General features: G+C 40.6%; 1 protein-coding gene across 4 annotated transcripts in view; it reads right to left on the bottom strand.

The window, feature by feature from the left end:
- The window catches only part of hhat (hedgehog acyltransferase), a 251,016-nt gene that overhangs the window by 217,307 nt on the left and 9,888 nt on the right, over positions 1-23,821 (bottom strand). For 2 of the 4 annotated variants that reach the window (XM_072265059.1, XM_072265056.1), the window contains exons 2-4: positions 5,767-5,834; positions 4,174-4,287; positions 742-936 (exon numbers count right to left, since the gene is read on the bottom strand). In XM_072265059.1, coding sequence (XP_072121160.1) covers positions 742-936; positions 4,174-4,287; positions 5,767-5,834 — 377 coding nt within the window. Of the gene's footprint in view, positions 1-741; positions 937-4,173; positions 4,288-4,496; positions 5,249-5,766; positions 5,835-23,821 lie in introns of those variants that run through there. The other 2 variants (XM_072265057.1, XM_072265058.1) reach the window with 2 other exon arrangements.

The raw sequence follows: 23,821 nt of genomic DNA, 5'->3' as shown, positions 1-23,821 counted from the left end.
TGAAATTCTACAAGAAGGTTGCGAAAGCTTAGTCACTTAATACACTGAAGACAAAGATGGTGGAGTAGGTCCAAGGGATAGGGCCTGTTCTTCTGCTTCTGTATTTTTTTTAATGAATGCTATCATGAAGCCTTGTGATTACCTATTTAATAGTACGTTGCCTAAACTTGTCAATCACCTCTTCCACTTCATATCACTCTCATGAAATTGGACTTCTCGTATGATAAGATGGACTCTAGTGAGCTACCTCGTTATGATCTTGCACTTTATCACTTACCTGCACTGCGCCTCTTTCTGAAAGCTCTTGTGCTTTATTCTGCATTGTTACTATCTTGTTCTAGCTCAATGCATGATGAAATGGTGAAGCAGACTCAATGGGCCAAGTGGCCTAATTCTGTTCCTATATCTTATGGTCTTATGGTCTAATGCTCTGTGCAATGATTTGATCTGTATAACAGCATGCAAGACAAGCTTGGTTCTTGCGACAATAATAAGCCAATAACAATACACCATGTTATATTCCAAGTAATTTGTTGTTTTATGTGCATGCTTATAATTAACAATGGAAAAATAGGCCAGCTGATTCTGGAAGCAGGTTATAAGCTGCAGAATTATCTGCAAAATAAGTGAAGCAATAATTAGTAATTAAGTAATCGTTCACTAGCTTTATTATTGATTTCAGAAAGTCTATAAAATCAAGATTTATCAGCTTTTCTGCACACCTATATTTCACATTCTTACCTGAATTCTTCCAAGAGAGTCAATTTGTAAGCTGTACAGCAGTAAAACTGAGCAGAGCCAGGAAAACACAGGCACTCGCAACTGGGCCACAGCAAAGGAGATGAGCAAGTGCAGCAATATTACTGCCAGACCTTTATAGCCAACTGTAATGAAACAGGCCAACATCCCATAGATCATAAACAACCACATCCTAAACTGAAGAGAAAGAATTCTTATATTACCATTGTGAAAATACATTCAAGCGTTCCTCATTGCCATGCTTCTTTTGTGTCTTGGTGCATGCAAGTTATATTTTAATAATGCTGAAAGATAGCAACCATAAGACTCAAGCAACACACATCAAAGTTGCTGGTGAATGCAGCAGGCCAGGCAGCATCTATAGGAAGAGGTACAGTCGACATTTCAGGCCGAGACCCTTCGTCAGGACTAACTGAAGGAAGAGATAGTAAGAGATTTGAAAGTGGAAGGGGGAGATCCAAAGTGATAGGAGAAGACAGGAGGGGGAGGGATGGAGCCAAGAGCTGGACAGGTGATTGGCAAAGGGGATATGAGAGGATCATGGGACAGGAGGTCCGGGGAGAAAGAAAAGGGGGGGGGGGGACCCAGAGGATGGGCAAAGGGTATATTCAGAGGGACAGAGGGAGAAAAAGGAGAGTGAGAGAAAGATTGTGTGTATATAAATAAATAACGGATGGGGTACGAGGGGGAGGTGGGGCATTAGCGGAAGTTAGAAAAGTTGATGTTCATGCCATCAGGTTGGAGGCTACCCAGACGGAATATAAGGTGTTGTTCCTCCAACCTGAGTGTGGCTTTATCTTTACCGTAGAGGAGGCCGTGGATAGATATGTCAGACTGGGAATGGGATGTGGAATTAAAATGTGTGGCCACTGGGAGATCCTGCTTTCTCTGGTGGACAGCAAAGCGGTCTCCCAGTATGCGTCGGGTCTCGCCAATATATAGAAGGCCACATCGGGAGCACCGGATGCAGTATATCACCCCATTCTCCTATCATTTTGGATCTCCCCCTCCCCCTCCCACTTTCAAATCTCTTACTAACTCTTCCTTCAGTTAGTCCTAACGAAGGGTCTCGGCCTGAAACGTCGACTGTACTTCTTCCTAGAGATGCTGCCTGGCCCGCTGCATTCACCAGCAACTTTGATGTTTGTTGCTTGAATTTCCAGCATCTGCAGAATTCCTGTTGTTTGCGACCATAAGACTCAAACTTGTTTCAGTAGAATTTGTTAAATATATAGAATATTAATTGTCAGTTTATGAAGTGAAAGAGCATAAATTATTAAAATAATAATTTCACAATATAAGAAATAAGCAATTGGAAACTGGATTTCAAAATTATATAATACTTTCACTCTATTCAGTCCTTAGAAGTAGTTAATGGTATGATTTTTCACTGTAATGAGATCCATTTTGGAATTCATAATCATAAACAAGGTTGAAAGAGTACAGAAAAAACTTACAAGGATGTTGCCAGGTCTGGAGGACCCGAGTTAGAAGGAAAGATTGAATTGGTTTGGACAGTATTCCTTAGAAAGTAGAAGATTGAGAGCATATTTGATAGAGGTATACAATATTATGAGGGATATAATAGGGTTAATGCATGCAAGCTTTTTCCACTGACTTTGGGTGAGACTTCATCCAGAGGTCATGTGTTAGGGGTGAAAGGTGAAATGTTTAAGAGGAACATGAGGGGAAAGTTCTTCACTCAGAGGGTCATGAGAGTGTGGAAATGAGCTGCCAGCACAAATGGCACATGTGAGCTTGATTTCACCATCTAAGAGAGGTTTGGATAGGTACACAGATAGTAGAGGTATGGAGTACTATGACCCCGGTGCAGGACAATGGGACTAGGCAGTTTAAATGGTTTTAGTATGGACCTGCTTCTGGGCTGTACTTTTCTATGACTCTATAATTTCAAAAACAAATGCCATTTTAAGCCTCAGTTTCCTCCTTGTGAACTTATTACATACAGTGGCACACAAAAGTTTGGGCACCCGTGGTCAAAATTTCTGTTACTGTGAATAGCTAAGTGAGTAAAAGATGACCTGATTTCCAAAAGGCATGAAGTTAAAGATGACACATTTCTTTAATATTTTAAGCAAGATTACTTTTTTATTTCCATCTTTTACAGTTTCAAAATAACAAAAAAGGAAAAGGGCCCGAAGCAAAAGTTTGAGCACCCTGCATGGTCAATAATAAGTTCTATTTTAACTTCATCAGTCCACAGGACTTGTTTCCAAAATACATCAGGCTTGTTTAGATGTTCTTTGAACATTTTGAATAGAACATTTTGGCTGCAATGAGCAAAGGTATGCTTGGAGAAAAAGGGTGCAGAATTTCATGAAAAGAACACCTCTCCAACTGTTAAGCACGGGGGTAGATCGACCATGCTTTGGGCTTGTGTTGCAGCCAGAGGCACGGGGAAAATTTCCCTGGTAGAGGGAAGAATGAATTCAATTAAATACCAGCAAATTCTGGAAGCAAACATCACACCATCTGTAAAAAAGCCGAAGATGAAAAGTGGATGGCTTCTACAACAGGATAATGATCCTAAACACACCTCAAAATCCACAATGGACCACCTCAGGAGGCGCAAGCTGAAGGTTTTGCCATGGCCCTCACAGCCCCCCGACCTAAACATCATCGAAAATCTGTGGATAGACCTCAAAAGAGCAGTGCATGCAACACAGCCCAAGAATCTCACACAGCCAGACGCCTTTTGCAAGGAAGAATAGGCGAAAATCCCTCAAACAAGAATTGAAAGACTCTTAGCTGGCTACAAAAAGCGTTTACAAGCTGTGATACCTGCCAAAGGGGGTGTTACTAAGTACTGACTATGCAGGGTGCCCAAATTTTTGTTTTGAGCCCTTTTCCTTTTTTGTTATTTTGAAATGGCAGAAGATGGAAATAAAAAAGTAATCTTGCTTAAAATATTGAAGAAATGTGTCATCTTTAACTTTATGCCTTTATGGAAATCAGGTCATCTTTTATTCGCTTAGCTACTCACAGTAACAGAAATTTTGACCGGGGTGCCCAAACTTTTGCATGCCACTATACCACTCTTGTAGCGAGGCCATCTACACCACTGGTAAAAATTGACATAATTAATGTGTGTGTGTGTGTGTGTGTGTGTACATACACATTTTAGGCATACTCTTTATGCATTTGCATATTTTCATAGCTACTAACAAATTAACAGCACATAACTCAATTCCTTCAAGCTTAATCTTATATAAATATTTACACTTTGAAATAGTACATTGAAATTCATTATATACACTATGTTTTGTTAAAAAGATCGCATACCTGCTAGTGGAAAAAATATACAAAGCTATAAAAGCTTTTTTTCCCCTCAGAAAGGTGCCACTATACCCTATCACTGAGCTATCCAGTAAATACCACTTTAATAATACAAACCTTTGGAAAGAAGGCATTGGACACTTGTGATATGATTATGTGACCAAGGAGAGTCCACAGCAACAACTTCTTTACCCACTCTGTCCAAAAGCTCCATTCAAAGTCTGTTGGGTCCTGAAACACAAGGATGAGTTCTCTGAAATATCTTAATACAAATGCAACAACCAATATATTTTTGTTTCTTTGCCAGAACAGCAGAAAGGAAATAATAATCAACATCACAGACAAGGCAGATTCCATTTCCACCCAAATTTCTTGAGCACATGCACACTTTTTACCAGCAGCTATTGGATAAGTACACAGAATAAATACTGGATATTGACCCATTTTGTTCCCTTCCTCCACAACTGCATTTGTTCTGCAGAGTACAGGGTCAATTAGGCATCAAATCTGCAAATAAATGGAATTAATGTGAGCCAGGTTTACTTGAAACTTCCCAAGGATAGATTTTTATAGGAGCTTTAACTGAATCAGAATTTTTTAATGTAACTGCCTCTTCCAGCATCCAGCAAATATCCACAACTTTTTCCATCAACTATTTATTAGTTTTTATTCACAATATTTTCCAACTGCTGATCCCACTAGACATATGTGCCTTCAACTTCCTAGACTACATGCTCCAACACGTTCTTTCCAAAACCCATCGCAATGACCGAGCTTTTAGTCAACTCTTTAATACTTCCCTTTTGGCTCAGTGTCTATAAACGCTTGATTCCTTCTCTGGTAACATCTTAGGATATATTTCCTTAATTAACAGCACAAATTAAATGTCTGTGTTTGCTGTTGCTGAATCCATCTAGCATATATTGATTAGTTCCTCTTAGCACATTGATTGGGATTTCTTTCATATTCTTTTCAGAATATACACGTTTGACAACCTGTCTAAACTTTGTAAATTATTTCATCTCAGTATTGGCTAAATATATTTTCCAATTCTGGAAATTCAGAAGAGGATGTCCACCTTTTCACCTCTACAAGTTTCTTCACACTTCTAATCATTATATTTTGTGCTTTGCTTAATTAATGTTATGAGCAAGTCAGGTCCTGTGTGTAACATAAAGTCATGTCCAAAGTACAGATAAAGTACAACTTAATCTTGTATTTATAAAGGACCAAAGTGATACTTAAGTGTAGCAGGAGCCAAGGTCGCAAGGTGTAGACAATGTTGGTTGACGGATAAACACTGCATTTGGCACTCATTTACTCTTCCTTAAAATAGGACAGGGCATTCCTAATATCACAGGAGAGAGAACATGGAGCCTTTCAGCTAAATGACAGTAGCTGCAGGGGTGCAAATGTTTCTTGGCACTGAACAGTCACCCTTTAGTCAATGCTTAAATCTCTGAAGCAGGGCTTAAATCTGCAAAGCTCAGACTCAAAGGCAAGTGTACTAACAAAAAGCTACAAGAAATTAGTCTTATTAATACCAAAAGACAATGACCGAACAATGCATTTAAATAAACCAATCAACACACTTTAGAACAAATGTACATCTGTTATTGAGTATCCCAGGTTTGTCAGTATAGCTTGAGTTACAACCAGAATAGTTTCTGCAAAGACAAGCCAACATAATTATTAAATGGGTCTAATTACCTTCTTAAAACCCCAAATGAAGAATCCATTTTCAAATCCAAATTCTGAGTCAAGGTCTTTCTCATAAACTGTTAGAAATAAAACACATGTTCATAAACCAATGTGAGAAAATTCCAGGCCAATTACAAAATTCATTTTCTGGCTTGGATTTTGATTAACAGTCTGAAATGAAGAATAATGTGAACATAAATAAATCTAGTTGCTGAACTTTGACTTTCTTGTTGTAATCAGTATATTTGAAATTCAGAGACAAAAATAGTTAAGAAGCTGGTTTTTAAAGTATCAGATCACTGAGTCAGTGCTCGACCTATTTCTTGGCAATAAGCAGTTGAAGCAAGCAACAAATAGCACATTATGAAGGAATAGACGGCAATGTAGAAAGACAGAGCCAGCAGGATTAATCAAGTTTTCATTAGCTCATAGCCAAGCCTGTTATGAGCATATTATAAGACACAGAGGAACAAGGAGTACTATTCACTGTTATTATCACATAAAATACATAAGACAATTAACTTGGTTTACCAGTTTGCACAACACCTATCTCTTGCCATCACTGGTAACTAACTCCAATAAAACTCTAATGTGACATAACATTTTTGACTAAAATCATTATAAATGTTGATTTCAGTTCCTTCATTCTTTATTCAGGATCCAAAGCATTGACAGAGAGTCTCTGAAGTTAAGCTGCTCTCCATCATGCAGCTGTGAAGTTGCCCATCATTCTAAATGCTTTACTGGTCTTGTGAAAGTTGTACTTCTGGAAGGAAATACGACCATCTACTAAAGCAGGGAGAAAACTATCGTCATTACTTCCCAAGTTTATTATTAAACTTTTTCAACAATAAATATCCAACTGTAAATATTGTTCCTAAAATAAATATGTCTGAATGAACCTTGAAACAACTTTGGTGGAGTATTAAGTAATATGCGTATAATTGTTTTTTTTTAATACAAGTTGTCCACAGGTGAGACATGTTAAAAACCATGGACACATCAGAAGGACAACAAAGGCAAAACACAGATGCTGGTGGGCCAGTGGTGTGAATCCTTGACAAGAATCTCATCAATTTAGAGTATATGAAAATTCAAAAGAGAACAAACTCGCAGTTCTCTAAACAGCAATGTACCATGGTATATTACATATTTAAAATATTTCCTGTGATCAAGATTATTATTTTTGAAAAACATTTAGCCCATCCAACTTGGCTTTCTCTTGAAAAGATAAATAGACACAGTACAAGTCATTCAGTAATGTAACCAAGTGGACTGAGAGTGAGACTTTATAAGAAGTTGTGAACTTAATACTTAAAATGAATTTCTAAGTAACAAATTCAGGACTCCTTCTAAAGCCTCATTTATAACATCAGGCTGTTTATTTGAACTTCAATAGAATAACACGAGACAAAGCAACAAACAAATTTAATCTCTTTAGACAATAAACGACTATGATACAACAAATATGTTCAAATTTACATATAATCAGATAGTTACTGTTAATAATAATTGTCCATAACTAAGATCTGGTCCATAACTAAAACAATTTGTTAATGGATGTTGAGTAAATCCAGTTTTTGAAACAAGTCATTTCTTGATATTTTCTTTCCATTCTGTAGGGAAGTGCCTTGCCTCGATTCAGTGGAAGTTGGGTAGTTATGATTATATATATTCTGCAGCAAATCATGTCAGTATTCTATGTAATGTATTTTCCTGTCTGTTATTTGGGACATTCATAAACACAGTAATGGACAAAAACATAGATAAACATGCATTTGTGCAAGTTCAGATTAAAGGTCTTCACCCCAAAAAACTCAACTGTACATTTCCCTTCATAGATGCTGCTTGAGCACAGAGTTCTTCCAGCCCTTAGTGTGTTGCATGTGTGTAATGTCATTCACATTGTTACGAGTCCCACAGATCATAAAGTAGATCAAGATTACAACTTATAGGTTCTTCAATCATAGAAGTTCAACAGATATTCAGCAGACGATTAAGAAGATAAGTGCTACACCTTTATAGTGGGGGATGGGGTGCAGTTAAGAAATAGTTTATTATTACAATTGTAAAGAGACTTAGTGAGGCCACATCTGGGGGGAGTACTATGGACAATTTTGTTCCCTTTATTTTACTGAAAGGGTATAGCAGCACTGGAAGAAATCCAAGAGGGATTCACAGTCTAATTCCTGGAATGAGAGGGACGATTTATCAAAAGAGACTAAAAAAGTTTGAAATGTACTCTTTGGGGCTTGGAAAAATGAGGGGGGATTGAAATACACCAGATCACAAGTGATGTGACGAGATACATGTTGAGATGTTTCCACTAGTGTGTCCAAACAAGGAGACACAGTTACACAATTAAGAGGTGGTCAATTCTTCTTATAAAAAGTGGTAAATTTCTAAAATTCTCTGCCCTGAATGTCTGAAAGTCAGATCATTGGAGGTATCTACCTTCACTTTAAATAAGTTTTTGAAAGTTAAGGGAAATGGAGGAAACAGACACAGAAGAGGAGCTGAAGACTAAAGGCTCATCAACCACGTTTATTTGAATAGTGAGGCAGGTGGCATACTCCTGTACACATTTTCTTGTATTCGCAAAAGCTGGCCGACGTATAATCAGCATGAACCAACAAAGAGCAAGGGGTATGATTATGAAGACACATAGTCCTCTTTTATTGTCATTTAGTAATGCATGTATTAAGACATGATACATTATTTCCTCCGGTGTGATATCACAAAACACAGGACAAACCAAGACTGAAAAAAAAATGACAGATAATCTGCTTTCAGAGGTAATGGTTGAGAAATTTGTATTGGCCAAGATATCAGGAAGAACTTCCTCACTCTTCTTTCAGAAAAATGTTTTTGATATAGTTACCAAGGGCAAATTTACCTCAACTCATTGAAATACACATAATCAAATAACAAGACTCTTGAGTTTAATAGACCAGACATACAGCTGATCCGGAGGTAGCTTGCAACCGACTCAACAGATGTTGTCAAGAAAAAGTTTAAGCCAGTTCATCATCCACAAAAAAATACAGGTGACTCCAATAACTCACTCTGAAGTGATTCAAACTAAGGTTTTATGATTCCCTCACTCTGGAATAAGTTTACTGCATACACAGGTGTTTAGCCACCTGCTTGATGAACAAGTTTAGGAAATAATCTGTCAGAATTGTCTTTTTACAATAAGATGTGACCTTCAATTAATCGCTAGATTTTCAGGATACATGTAAATGTAAAGTGTTTGAAAATTTCATACAGAATTAAAGTCTGGGAAGATAGCATGGTTTTAAACAAAAATTGTTGTGCAGAAATAATCTTTACAAAGGGCAAGCATGAAAGGATTTCCTACGTCGTGTACAGTGAGATTGTACTCTGAATGAGATTTTAAATCTTGCTGTTATTGAGAATCTGTAACATAGAAAAAAGTACAACATTCATGATGCATTTAAAATATTGCCTTACAAATGTATAGAAACCTTGTCCACAACTCTTACAATATATCCAATGAAGATTTAACAATTTTCCATTCTGAGCTGATTCTGAATAAATGTATTGTGAGACTAAGGATATATAAAATTCTGTATAATATTCTGATGAAAGTGGGTAATCAATCACTAATGTTTCTATTTTCTGTAGGTGCTGCTTAATCTGCTCAGTGCTTCGAACAGGATTTCAGATTTTCAGCATCAGCAGTATTTTACAGTACAAAATTTTAAGAATAATTTTGAATTATTAACACCAGAATCATTACTTGAAATAAAGCACTGCCTGCCAGTGTTTGTGAAGAATTAAATTTTCAATTAATCTGTCATATTCAATGTGCATTCAAAGTAATAATGTTCTGTTGCCTCTGCAGCTTGGCAGTCACTATGCATGTTTAAGAGAATAAATGGCTGTCAAAGAGCACAGCAATGAACATGCAAGTTTTACCATATAGCCTACTGTATAATATGGGACTATTTTAAGTCATAGTAACACGGTATTGAGCATGCGCTATTAGGCACATATTGATCTGTATATATGTGTTCAGTTCAAGTTCTGTAAGTAACAGCCCCTGTTAACTTAGCTCCAGTCTCTAGCATTTTTATTAATGATATTGTTGTGTAAACGGCCACATGCACAACAAATTGGCGACGAGGTTAATGAACCTGCATCATATCAGAACGCCATGTTTTAATTGATAATGGCACTCAGAAGAGGCATAATGAGGCCGCGAGTCTGAAAAGAAGCGGGAGTTCAGCCAGAGTCGGGAATGTCGGGAGACCAAAAGACACAGTCGGAGCCGCGGCGCGTCCAGGCGAGACCACAGCCAGCGCTGAACCCCAGGGCTGAGGGTCTGCCTACCTCAGAAGAGAGATTAAAAAATAGGAGCGACACATACATCTAGCCAGAGTATGCTTGCAATGCTAGCAAAAAAAAAGGTCACGAGAGTCAGAAAGAAAACAAGGGACCGGGGGCTAAATTGACATAACAAGGATAAATTAACACAACAAAGATGGCGTTAATTGGAACCATTTGATAGTGGCATTGAAGACTGGGCAACTTATAAAGAATAGAGTTATATTGTGATGCTAACATGTTAATGCAGAAAAGAAAGCCAGCGTCTTACTTAGTGTAATGGGCGAGAAAACATACGGCCTGCTACAGACCTTGTTAACCCCTGAAAAGCCAGCTGACAAAACTTTCAGGCAAATAGTAGACACTCTCCGACAGCATTTAAACCCCAAACTGCTGGTCATTGCTGAAAGATTCAAATTCCATAAACGGAATCAGAGCAAAAATGAAAGCATTTCTGAATATTGTGCTGAATTGTACAAATTATCAGAACACTGTCAATTTGGAGCTGGGCTATCAGACGCATTGAGGGACAGGTTAGTGTGTGGCATGTACGGTGAAACCACACAGAAGAAGCTCCTATGTGAAAAAGATCTTACATTCGAGAAAGCACTAAACATCTCAATATCATTAGAAACAGCCGCACGAGGTGCTTCAGAGATACAACAAAAACCTCTGGAATATGCTACAAATAAAATGACACTGCGCAGAAATATTACTGTTGTGGGAACAGGTCACATGACCCTGATGGGTGTTGGTTTAAAGATACAGAATGCAGAAACTGTGGCAAACAGGGCCACATTGGCAGAGTATGCAAAACTAGTAAACAGCAGGAAAAGGGCAAAATACAGAGATACAAGAAACCCCAGAAAGGAAAATATAACAATGTGCACAAAATGAAAGAAAGCAATTCTGATGAAAATGACTCAGACGACAGTGAATTGTCTTGTCTGCCACTTCACAGCGTGTAAGAGACAGATGATCGAAGAGTAATATCAATCACTCCACAAGTGGCAGGTGTGATACTGAAAATGGAGTTGGACACAGGCTCAGCCTTAACAGTGATCTCTGTACACGACTACAAACAACTGCTTTCACACATACCTCTGAAACAAACTAAACTACTGGTAAAGATTTACACAGGACAGAATATGCATCCCGAAGGCAAAATTAATGTGACAGTGACCCACGGAGGTAAAACACAGCAACTGAACCTCTATGTATTGAAAAATGGAGGACCACCGTTACTGGGACGTGAATGGCTGAGGAAAATTCAGTTGGATTGGCACACCATCAAGGCACTAAATGTGTCAGCAAAGGAGGGCAGCAAGGCTACATCTGAGAAACTGCCACAAATACTTGCTGACTCTGAAGAAGTGTTCATGAAAGGAATAGGAACACTTCAGGGCATGAAGGCAAGGATTGAGATTGAGGAAAATGCATGTCCAAAATTTCACAAAGCCAGGCCAGTGCCATATGCAATCCGTCCTACAGTAGAGGCAGAGCTGAAAATTCTGGGCAGATTGGGGTCCTGTCAAAGGTGGATTGGAGTGAATGGGCCACGTCTATTGTTCCAGTGATGAAGAAAACCTCCAGCACAAAACCAGGAAAACCAAGCAAGGTGCGCATATGTGGTGACTTTAAAGTGACTGTTAACCCAGTTCTCCACGCAGTACAGTATCCTCTACCTTGTATTGAGGACATTTTTGCTTCCCTGTCAGGAGGGGAACATTTCACAAAAATTGATTTGACCCAGGTTTACCTTCAAATGGAAATCGAGGAAGCATCCAAGCATCCATACCTGACAATAAATACACACAAAGGACTTCACCAGTACAACAGGTTGGTGTTTGGGATAGCATCAGCGCCTGCAATCTGGCAAAGGGCAATGGACCAGGTTCTGCAGGGGATTCCAGGGATTCAGCGTTACCTGGATCACATCATTGTCACCGGCAAAGATGACGACGAACATCTTTCTCACCTAAAACAAGTGCTCACCAGGTTACGAGAATATGGGCTCAGAGCTAATCGACAGAAATGTGAGTTTTTCAAAAAGGAATTTTCACACTCTGGGCATGTGATCAACAAGGATGGCTTACACATGTCTCAAGACAAGACAGAAGCAGTGCTTAAGGCACCACTGCCTGAAAATATGTCTCAGCTGAGAGCATATCTTGGTCTAGTGAACTACTACCACAAGTTCTTGCCTAACCTATCCACAGTCATACACTCACTAAATGCATTATTACAGGCAGGGACATAATGGAAGTGGACTGAGAGCTGTGAGAAGGCGTTTCAAGAAACTAAAAGACTCATAACTTCAGAAGGGGTGCTCACGCACTTTGACCACTCCATACCTATCCGACTAGCTTACGATGCCTTGCCCCATGGGATAGGAGCTGTGTTATCGCACAAGTTTCCTGATGGCTCCGAAAGACCAATAGCCTTTGCCTCAAATATGCTAACTTCAGCTGAATGCAACTATGCACAGACTGACAGAGAGGCCCTAAGCCTCGTGTGGGGAGTTAAGAAATCTAGTTACTACCTGTATGACCAGAAGTTTACTCTGTTGACTGACCATCAGCCGCTCATGTCAATCTTCAATCCAAGAAAAAGCGTTCCAGTGATGACAGCACAAGGCTACAGCGATGATCCCTTTTCTTAGGAGGTCACAGGTACAACATCAAACACAAGGGGACCAGGCAACACGGCAACGCAGATGGCTTGTGACGCTTGCCACTGCCCACTTCCGAGGTAACTACGCAAACGGATTCAGCAGAGATCTTTCACAGAACAATAGTTGAACTATTACCAGTAACAAACAGCCTCATTGAAAGGGAAACACGCAATGAACCTATGTTGTCAAAAGTGTATGACATCACGGTAAAGGGATGGCTAGTGTAGGGTAACACACTGTTTCCAGCCTTCTCAGCGACGAGGGAGCAGTTGTCAGTGTGTCAAGGAACCCCGATGCGTGGCTCATGAGTTGTGATTCCTCCCAAGTTACGCACCAGAGTGCTGGAGGAACTGCACGAGGGGCACCTGGGTACCGTGAAGATGAAAGGTCTTGCCCATGCCTATGTGTGGTGGCCAGGAATCGATAAACAAATTCAGGACATGACCAAGAACTGCTCTGGATGTCAAAAGATCCAGAACACACCACCACAAGCCCCTCTCCATCCATGGGAGTGGCCCTCATCACCATGGCAGCGAGCGCACATCGACTTTGCTGGACCATTCATGGACTCTATCTTTTTAATCGCCGTTGATGCACATTCCAAATGGCCAGAGGTCATCAAAATGAAGACAACCACATCGGAAAAGACCATTACACTGCTGAGGGCCATGTTCGTCAGGAATGGCATACCACAGCAAATCTGCACAATGGATAAAAATTTGTCTCTGAAGAATTGCAAAGTTTTGTGAAGAACAATGGAATCAAGCACTTTACATCGGCTCCTTACCATCCATCCACAAATGGCTTGACAGAAAGATTTGTACAGACGTTCAAGAAAGCCCTCAAGGCAAGGGAAAGCGACAATCGACACTACAACACAAGGTAGACAGCTTCCTCCTTGCCTATTGTAATACGGTACGTACAGGCACTAACCAGACTCCAGCAATGATATTTCTGAACGGGAACCTGAGGTCCCACATGGATCTTCACAAACCAGATGTACGGCATGATGTAGAGAACAAACAGTGCAAACACTTGAATGCTAAGTCAACACAGAGCTTCAATGTGGGACAGTCAGTTCTTGCATGGGATTACTGGACTGAAAAGTGGCAGCCAGGTATAATTTCCACCATAGATGGGCCACTGATGTATAGAGTTCAGGTGGGAGAGAATGTATGGAGACGTCATGTCGATCAAATCCTGAATGCTCAGGTGAAGAATTCAACAACATCTTGCCCTGACTCCCTAACCCTAACCCTAACTGTGTTCAGTTTGGGTTCCATAAGTAAAAGCCCCTGTGGACTTAGCTCCAGTCTCTAGCGTTTTTATTAACGATATTGTTGTGTAAACAGCCACATACAGAAGTCAAACTATTCACTTGCTTCTGCTAATAATCTGAAGTATTCTGTAGCCCAGATTATCAACCTTTCATCAGCAGTTATGGAATGCTGTCCCGAGGAAGGCAATTTCTATTTGGAAATATGGGACGTGAGGAGAGGGAGTGAGTGATAAAGCAGAGTTTAAAAAAGGACATTGATCTTTCGAAAGATATAAAGTTGATAGTAAATTATAACAATTCAGAAAGCAGACTGAAATATTTGAACAGAATTTACTGCTATGTGCAACACTTCCAAATCCTCCTAGCTCTTAAACTTCTATTCTGGTGATTTTTATTTCATTTTGTAGTGACTGTGATCAAAGTCACTGGGAGACACTGAAGCTGGTGATATGGCAGTCTTTATTCAGCACACAAGCAGGCACTATACTGGAGACACTCCTAGAAGAGGCTCCCTGATCCAATATTGAATGACATTTTTAATATGCTCAAGATCAAAGGTAACGGTAGGACAATTCTATAGTTACAATGTATCCACAATGCTTCCTTTGAATTACATATAATTTTCAAACACCTCCATCTTCACAGCAACACTCCAGACATCCAAAATGACTGCTAATCACCTTTCTCTCTGATCTGCATTCATGCAGACATCTCAGGTCAATTAGTATTTCTTGGTTTGCATTCTGCAGCTCCAAGAACGCCATTGTTCTGAGCTGTATTTCAAACTCAATCTACAATCCACATTCAGATCTTAAGACTGGTTGCTATCCAAATTAATATTTGCTATATTCCATAACTCCAGAGTACACCCTAACTATTTCACATCAAAATATTCAACATCAATTCTTTTATGAATGATACACTCCACGATTATGCTGGAATAGCGGCCTGGATTTGATGTGACATTTCATGAACTCTTATGCTAGATGGTCCTTTCCGTCATTGCATTCATTATTTGAGATCGGACATACTGGTACGAACAGCATTTATTGCCCATTTGCAAAAGAGTGGTGGTGAGCCATTCTTTTGAACAGCTGCAACCCCTGGTGGCAGTATTCTCACAGTTGTGCTACGAATGACATTTCAGGATTTATACCCAGCAATATATTTCCATTCCAGATCATGGCCTGCAATACATTTCCGAACCAGGATGTAATATTTCATGCCAAATGAGTTTCTTGGGGGTAAAGTCCTAAGTGCTGTCAAGAATGGCCTGGATGCTAACTGCAGCATAGATGGCACGTAATACAACCACGCTGGTAGTGGAAAATATGAATGTTTAACACCTAGGGGTATCACGAGGAGTCACTGATCATAAGGTAATGAGCTCCTGTCCTATCCTTGTAGCTGCTACCTTTCTTATAGTCAGTCCAGTTGACTTCTGCGTCAGAGCAAACCTTTACCCCAGCCACAGATGGTGCTGGTGAATGAGTTGACCATGTAACACTATTGATGTCAAAGGGAGGTGGTTGATCTCCCTTCTTTTGGAAATGGCCATCGTCTTACACTTCTGCAGCACAAATGCTACTTGTCTCTTATCACTCATGCCCATTTGATGTCTACATCGTGCTGCATGTTGGCATGGTCTGTGTCAATAGCTGAGGAATTGAGAATGGAATTAAACTTTATGTAGTCAGTTCTCCAGTTCCATTTCTCACCTTGTGAAAGAAAGAACACCTGTGTTGAAGCACTGATGGGTCAAGGACACTACCTAGAGAAACTCTTGCAGTAACACTATGAAGCTGGAATAATTGATGGCCAAAACTCACATCATTTCCCTCTGTTCAAGGCATGAATTTCACCATTAGTTGTGTTTGCCTTTTGTTGCCTATTGTTCAGTTTTATCAGAATTCGTTGATGTTGTCACAATGGAAAATAACACCACGCCAGAGCACCTGAATTATAATCAATTACGTCTTTTTAACCAAAAATGAAAAGTAGCACAAAGTCCAACTGAGAAATTCACCCAGAATAATTCAAGTTCAAATCAAGTATGCAAAGCAAAATAAATATAGAAGTGGGTTAAGAGAGAAAGTTAAGTATATATTTTTAAATATCAGAAGAATTCCCACATTGTTTACTGTTAAATTTTAGTGCCCAAAGCTCTTTGACAGTAGTTAAGATCTTCCTTGCCATTAAAAAGGAATATCCATTAACGAGATACCAGTTTCTAGAAAAACATTCCAAATCGAGCAGCAATTCTCATCCTCCAGCACCTAATATTGCATGGGCAGGTGCTGAAATTCATGGCTGAAATCATGGACTGTGCTAGCCTCACCTTTAGATCTGTAATAAAACCTGTCCTAACCAAAAAAAAAAACAACCCCTAGTGGAGTTAATGAGGAAAAAAAAGGAATGTGCTTACCAAGGCATGTCAATTAACTTCTATTTTCTATCATAGAAATCAAATCAGCAAATTGACCCAGCACAGAAGGAGGCCATACTGCCTCCTCCTATGGTGATCCCATCAGTCCCCCTTCTCTGCTCTTTCCCCATGATCCAGGAAACTGCTCTCCCTCAAGTACCTAATAATTTCCTTCTGAAGCCACTGATTGATTCTGCTTGCACCTCAGTTACATAGCTCCTTTCCAACTAATGAACATCTGATTTAAGTCCACCCATACATATAATCGAGCGTCTGGGAAACTAGCAGTATAAACTTGCCAGCTGCTGCAGGGCTGCCGGCATCTTCTTTCTGCAGTGTGGGAAGCTTAGTCACAGCCAACCTGCAAACTATCCCAGTAGGGAACTGGTTACAGAACAGAACCCTGAGGAGAACCAGTCATGAATACTGCACACTCATCACCACCTTCTCAAGGGCAACCGGGGATGGGCAATAAATGCTGGTTTAGCTGGCAACGCCCACATAAATGTAAAAAATTAAATAAAGCACTCCCTTGGATCATCATATCCTTCCTAAGATATAATCACTGCTATTACACAAAGTTTCAACACAACTTCCTGGCTTTGTACTTAGAGCTTGCGGAGTACTCCCTCAGCAAACCCTGATACTTTAAACGGTCTATGCACGTTCAATAATCTAAGATAATCACCTGAACCACTTAGAAAGGGAAAATAAAATAGAGAGGAAAATGCATAGTTTCAAGTGTACTGTAGCAGAGAATCTGACTCCTACAATGTTAGAAAGGATGCAGAAGGTATTTACCAGGATGCTGCCTGAATTAGAGAGCATGTCATATGAGGAATAGCTGTGTGACCTAGGGCTTTCCTTTCTGAAGTGACAGAGGATGAAAAGTGACTTGATAGAGGTGCCTAAGTTTATTAGAGGCTGAGATAGAGTGGACAGCCACCACCTTTCCCTTAGGACGGCAGTGTCCAAAACCAAAGTATATTTGTTTAAGGTGAGCAAACAAAAGTTATGGGGAAATGTCAGAGATTGGTTATCTTCACAGAGTGGTGGGTGTCTGGAATGTACTGCTGGGGATGGTGGTAGAGGCTGAAACAAACAGGGACATTTTAAAGTCTCTGAGATAGGCACGTGGATGTAAGAAAAAATAGGTTATGGAATGAAGTAAGTTATACAGGCCTGCACAGCACAACACTGTGAGCCAAGAGCCCGTTCTGTGCTATACTTTTCTATGCTCTTAATAGTCTTTAATTGAATTCAAGTATCAGATAAAGTATCACCATATGATTGTGATCTAATAGCTATTATGACCATATGACTGCAGCATGACCAGGACTGGGAGCTCAATATTTCAGGGTGAAATGTTCCAAAAGAGCAGGCCAAAGAAAAGTGAGGCAGTTTAGTGTTGTTAATCAAGGAATGTATCAGAGTGGTGCTGAGTCACAATATAGAGGCAGTATATCATAATGTAGAATTGGTTTGGGTTGAAATCATGAATAGCAAGGGAAAGATACGCAGGTGGGAGTTGTCTAAAGGCTTCCAAAATGTGACCTCTTTAAAGAGAAAAGAATAATTGGGAAAATATGGACAGCATGTTTGAAGAGAACTGCAATTGTAATGGCAGATCTGAACCTACACATTATGTTAACAAACCAAACTAGCACTGCCTTTATCAAGAAAAATAGCAGAAAGCAGCAGGGATTGTTTCTTATAGAGTAGTATGATAACAAACCTGCAAGAAACAGGCTATTTTAGACTTGGCTAGGAGTAATGGAGAGGTACTAATAAGAGATTTTGTGGTTAAAGCTCCCCTGGGAGGCAGTGACCACAATATCATAGAATTCAAGATCGAGTTTGAGGGTGAATACTACATGACCAAAACCACTTGTTTTACTCAATTAATAATTAGTATGAAGGTGAAGTTATCTACAGTGAACTGAGAAAAAATAAGCTGAGAGAGAGGTCAGTAGATTAACAGTGGCAGCTTGGTCATGCTTAGCAGGAAGTGAGACCATGGAAACTGTACAGATTGAAAAGGAGGAGGTGCTTGCTGTCTTGAGGAAAATTAAAGTGGATAAATCCCCGGGAGCTGACAGAGTGTTCCCTCGGACCTTGAAGGAGACTAGTGTTGAAATTGCGGGGGCCCTGGCAGAAATATTTAAAATGTCGCTGTCTACGGGTGAAGTGCCGGAGGATTGGAGAGTGGCTCATGTTGTTCCGTTGTTCAAAAAAGGATCGAAAAGTAATCCGGGAAATTATAGGCCGGTAAATTTAACGTCAGTAGTAGGTAAGTTATTGGAGGGAGTACTAAGAGACAGAATCTACAAGCATTTGGATAGACAGGGGCTTATTAGGGAGAGTCAACATGGCTTTGTGCGTGGTAGGTCATGTTTGACCAATCTGTTGGAGTTTTTCGAGGAGGTTACCAGGAAAGTGGATGAAGGGAAGGCAGTGGATATTGTCTACATGGACTTCAGTAAGGCCCTTGACAAGGTCCCGCATGGGAGGTTAGTTAGGAAAATTCAGTCACTAGGTATACATGGAGAGGTGGTAAATTGGATTAGACATTGGCTCGATGGAAGAAGCCCAGAGAGTGGTGGTAGAGAATTGCTTCTCAGAGTGGAGGCCTGTGACTAGTGGTGTGCCACAGGGATCAGTGCTGGGTCCATTGTTATTTGCCATCTATATCAATGATCTGGATGATAATGTGGTAAATTGGACCAGCAAGTTTGCTGATGATACAAAGATTGGAGGTGTAGTAGACAGTGAGGAAGGTTTTCAGAGCCTGCAGAGGGACTTGGACCAGCTGGAAAAATGGGCTGAAAAATGGCAGATGGAGTTTAATACTGACAAGTGTGAGGTATTGCACGTTGGGAGGACAAACCAACGTAGAACATACAGGGTTAATGGTAAGGCACTGAGGAGTGCAGTGGAACAGAGGGATCTGGGAATACAGATATAAAGTTCCCTAAAAGTGTCGTCACAGGTAGATAGGGTCGTAAAGAGAGCTTTTGGTACATTGACCTTTATTAATCAAAGTATTGGGTATAAGAGCTGGAATGTTATGATGAGGTTGTATAAGGCATTGGTGAGGCCAAATCTGGAGTATTGTGTTCAGTTTTGGTCACCAAATTACAGGAAGGATATAAATAAGGTTGAAAGAGTGCAGAGAAGGTTTACAAGGATGTTGCCGGGACTTGAGAAACTCAGTTACAGAGAAAGGTTGAATAGGTTGGGACTTTATTCCCTGGAGCATAGAAGAATGAGGGGAGATTTGATAGAGGTATATAAAATTATGATGGGTATAGATAGAGTGAATGCAAGCAGGCTTTTTCCACTGAGGCAAGGGGAGAAAAAAACCAGAGGACATGGGTTTAGGGTGAGGGGGGAAAAGTTTAAAGGGAACATTAGGGGGGGGGCTTCTTCACACAGCGAGTGGTGGGAGTATGGAATGAGCTGCCAGACGAGGTGGTAAATGCGGGTTCTTTTTTAACATTTAAGAATAAATTGGACAGATACATGGATGGGAGGTGTATGGAGGGATATGGTCCATGTGCAGGTCAGTGGGACTAGGCAGAAAATGGTTCGGCACAGCCAAGAAGGGCCAAAGGGCCTGTTTCTGTGCTGTAGTTTCTATGGTTCTCCCAATTAGAAAGAGGGATTTTATAAGAAAGAGGCACCAATCCGTGGTTAACAAAGGAGGTCAAAGATAATTTTAAATTGATTTGATTTAGTATTCCCAGAGTGAGAAATTAAAAAGCTTGCATGAAAGCAGGAAATTGATTTTGAGAGAAAGCTTGCATGTAACATCAAAACAAACAGTAAGCATGACTCTAGATAGATAAATAAGAAGATGACGGCTAAGAATTGTAGGACCTTGAGAGAACAAGGCTGTTGAATTAGTACCAGGAAGCAAAGAAACTATATAAGGGAGGGAGAGGGAGAGAGAAGAGGGAGGAGATGGAGGGGGGAGGGGAGAGAGAGAAGTTTTTGCATCTGTCCTTACCATTAAAGATTTTGCAAGTACCTTTAACAAAGCAAATGGGCTAAAGGCAGACAAATTGCCTAGAGACAGTGATCTGCTCCCAAGGACTTTTAAGGAAGTGGCTGTGGAGGTAGTGCACCAACTAATTGAAAATTTTCAAACTTGTTAAATTCTGGCAGGGTAACAGAAGATTTGAAACTAACAAATGTGACCCCTTTGCCCAATAAAGGGAGGATGGCAAGACTAGACAAGCTGGGACTGTTTTCCCTAGGTCCAAGGAGCCTGAGGGGAGATCTTCATGAGGTTAATAAAATCATGATAAGCTGGATAGTCACAATCCTTTCCCCAGACTAGGAGAGTCTAATATTATAGGGTATAGGGAGAACTATAGGCCTATTAGATTAACATCTATGGAGACACAAGAGACTACAAATGTTGGAACCTAGAACAAAAAGAAAGAATTGCGGGTGAAGTAGTATCTGTGGGATGGTCAACAATAGACAATAGGTGCAGGAGTGGGCCATTCAGCCCTTCGAGCCAGCACCGCCATCACTGTGATCATGGCTGACCATCCACAATCAGTACCCTTTTCCTGCCTTCTCCGCATATCCCTCGACTCCACTATCCTTAAGAGCTCTATCTAACTTTCTTGAAAGAATCCAGAGAATTAGCCTCCACTGCCTTCTGAGGCAGAGCATTCCACTGAACCACAACCCTCTGTGTGAAAAAGTTTTTCCTCAACTCCGTTCTAAATGGTCTACCCCTTATTCTTAAACTGTGGCCTCTGGTTCTGTACTCCCCCAACATTGGGAACATGTTTCCTGCCTCTAGCGTGTCCAATCCCTTAATAATCTTATATGTTTCAATCAGATCCGCTCTCATCCTTCTAAATTCCAGTGTATACAAGCCTAGTCGCTCCAATCTTTCAACATATGACAGTCCCGCATCCCGGGAATTAACCTCGTGAACCTACGTTGCACTCCCTCAATAGCTAGAATGTCCTTCCTCAAATTTGGAGACCAAAACTGTACACAATACTCCAGGTGTGGTCTCACCAAGGCCCTGTACAACTGCAAAAGACCCCTTTGCTCCTATACTCAACTCCCCTCATTATGAAGGCCAGCATGCCATTAGCTTTCTTCACAGTCTGCTGTACCTGCATGCTTACTTTCAGTGACTGATGAACAAGGACACCTAGGTCTCGTTGTACTTCCCCTTTTCCTAACTTGACACCATTCAGATAGTAATCTGCCTTCCTGTTCTTGCCACCAAAGTAGATAATCTCACATTTATCCACATTAAACTGCATCTGCCATGCATCTGCCTACTCACCCAACCTGTCCAAGTCACTCCGCATTCTCATAACATCCTCCTCACATTTCACACTGCCACCCAGCTTTGTGTCATCTGCAAATTTGCTAATGTTACTTTTAATCCTTTCATCTAATAGCTGTGGTCCCAGCACCGAGCCTTGCAGTACCCCACTAGTCACTACCTGCCATCCTGAAAAGGACCCATTAATATCTACTCTTTGTTTCCTGTCTGCCATCAATTTTCTATCCATGTCAGTACCCTACCCCCAATACCATTTGCTCTAATTTTGCCCACTAACCTCCTATGTGGGACCTTATCAAAGGCTTTCTGAAAGTCCAGGTACACTACATCCACTGGTTTTCCCATGTCCATTTTCATAGTTACATTCTCAAAAAATTCCAGAAGATTAGTCAAGCATGATTTCCCCTTCGTAAATCCATGCTGACCCGGACCTATCCTGCTACTGCTATGCAAATATGCCGCTATTTCATCTTTTTTAATTGACTCCAGCATCTTCCCCACCACTGATGTCAGACAACTGGTCTATAATTGCCTGTTTTCTCTCTCCCTCCTTTCTTAAAAAGTGGGATAACATTAGCTACCCTCCAATCTGCAGGAACTGATCCTGAATCTATAGAACATTGGAAAATGATTACCAATGCATCCACGATTTCTAGAGCCACTTCCTTAAGTACCCTGGGATGCAGACCATCAGGCCCTGGGGATTTATCAGCCTTCAATCCCATCAGTTTACCCAACACCATTTTCTGCCTGATGCAAATTTCCTTCAGTTCCTCTGTTACCCAAGGTCCTCTGGCCACTATTACGTCTGGGAGATTGTTTGTGTCTTCCCTAGTGAAGACAGATCCAAGTACCTGTTCAGCTCATCTGCCATTTCCTTGTTCCCCATAATAATTTCACCCGCTTCTGTCTTCAAGGGCCCAACTTTGGTCTTAACAATTTTTTCCTCTTCAGATACCTAAGGAAGCTTTTACTATCCACCTTTATATTCTTGGCTAGCTTACCTTCGTACCTCATCTTTTCCCTCTGTATTGCCTTTTTAGTTATCTTCCGTTGCTCCTTAAAAGTCTCCCAATCCTCTGGCTTCCCGCTCATCCTTGCTATGTTATACTTCCTCTCTTTTATTTTGATACTGTCCTTGACTTCCCTTGTCATCCACGGTCGCCCCTTACTCCCCATAGGATCTTTCTTCCTCTTTGGAATGAACTGATCCTGCACCTTCTATATTATTCCCAAAAATACCTTCCATTGTTGTTCCACTGTCATCCTTGCTAGGGTATCTTTCCAGTCAACTTTGGCCAGCTCCTTCCTCATGGGTCCATAGTCCCCTTTGTTCAACTGTAATACTGACACTTCCGATCTTCCCTTCTCCCTCTCAAATTGTAGATTAAAACTTATCATATTATGGTCACTACCTCCTAATGGCTCCTTTACCTCGAGTTCCCTTATCAAATCTGGTTCATTACACAACACTAAATCCAGAATTGCCTTCTGCCTGGTGGGCTCTAATACAAGCTGCTCTAAGAATCCATCTCTGAGGCATTCCACAAACTCCCTTTCTTGGGGTCCAGTACCAACCTGATTTTCCCAGTCTACCTGCATGTTGAAATCCCCCATAACAACCATAGAATTACCTTTGCTACATGTCAATTTTAACTCTTGATTTAACTTGCACCCTATATCCAGGCTACTGTTTGGGGGCCTGTAGATAACTCCTATCAGGGTCTTTTTGCCCTTACAGTTTCTCAGTTCTATCCATACTGACTCTACATCTCCTGATTCTATGTCCCCCCTCGCAAGTGACTGAATTTCATTCCTCACCAACAGAGCCACCCCACCCCCTCTGCCAACCTGCCTGTCCTTTCGATAGGATGTATACCCTGAATATTCATTTCCCAGCCCTGGTCCTCTTGTGGCCCTTTCTCTGTTATTCCCACAACATCATACTTGCCAATTTCCAACTGAGCCTCAAGCTCATCCACTTTATCTCTTATACTCCGTGCATTCATATAT

Source organism: Mobula birostris, chromosome 8 (genome assembly GCF_030028105.1).
Source record: "Mobula birostris isolate sMobBir1 chromosome 8, sMobBir1.hap1, whole genome shotgun sequence".
Classification (NCBI taxonomy): Eukaryota; Metazoa; Chordata; class Chondrichthyes; order Myliobatiformes; family Myliobatidae; genus Mobula; species Mobula birostris.
Note: the sequence above shows the minus strand (reverse complement) of the source record. Positions and strands in the feature narration are given on the sequence as shown.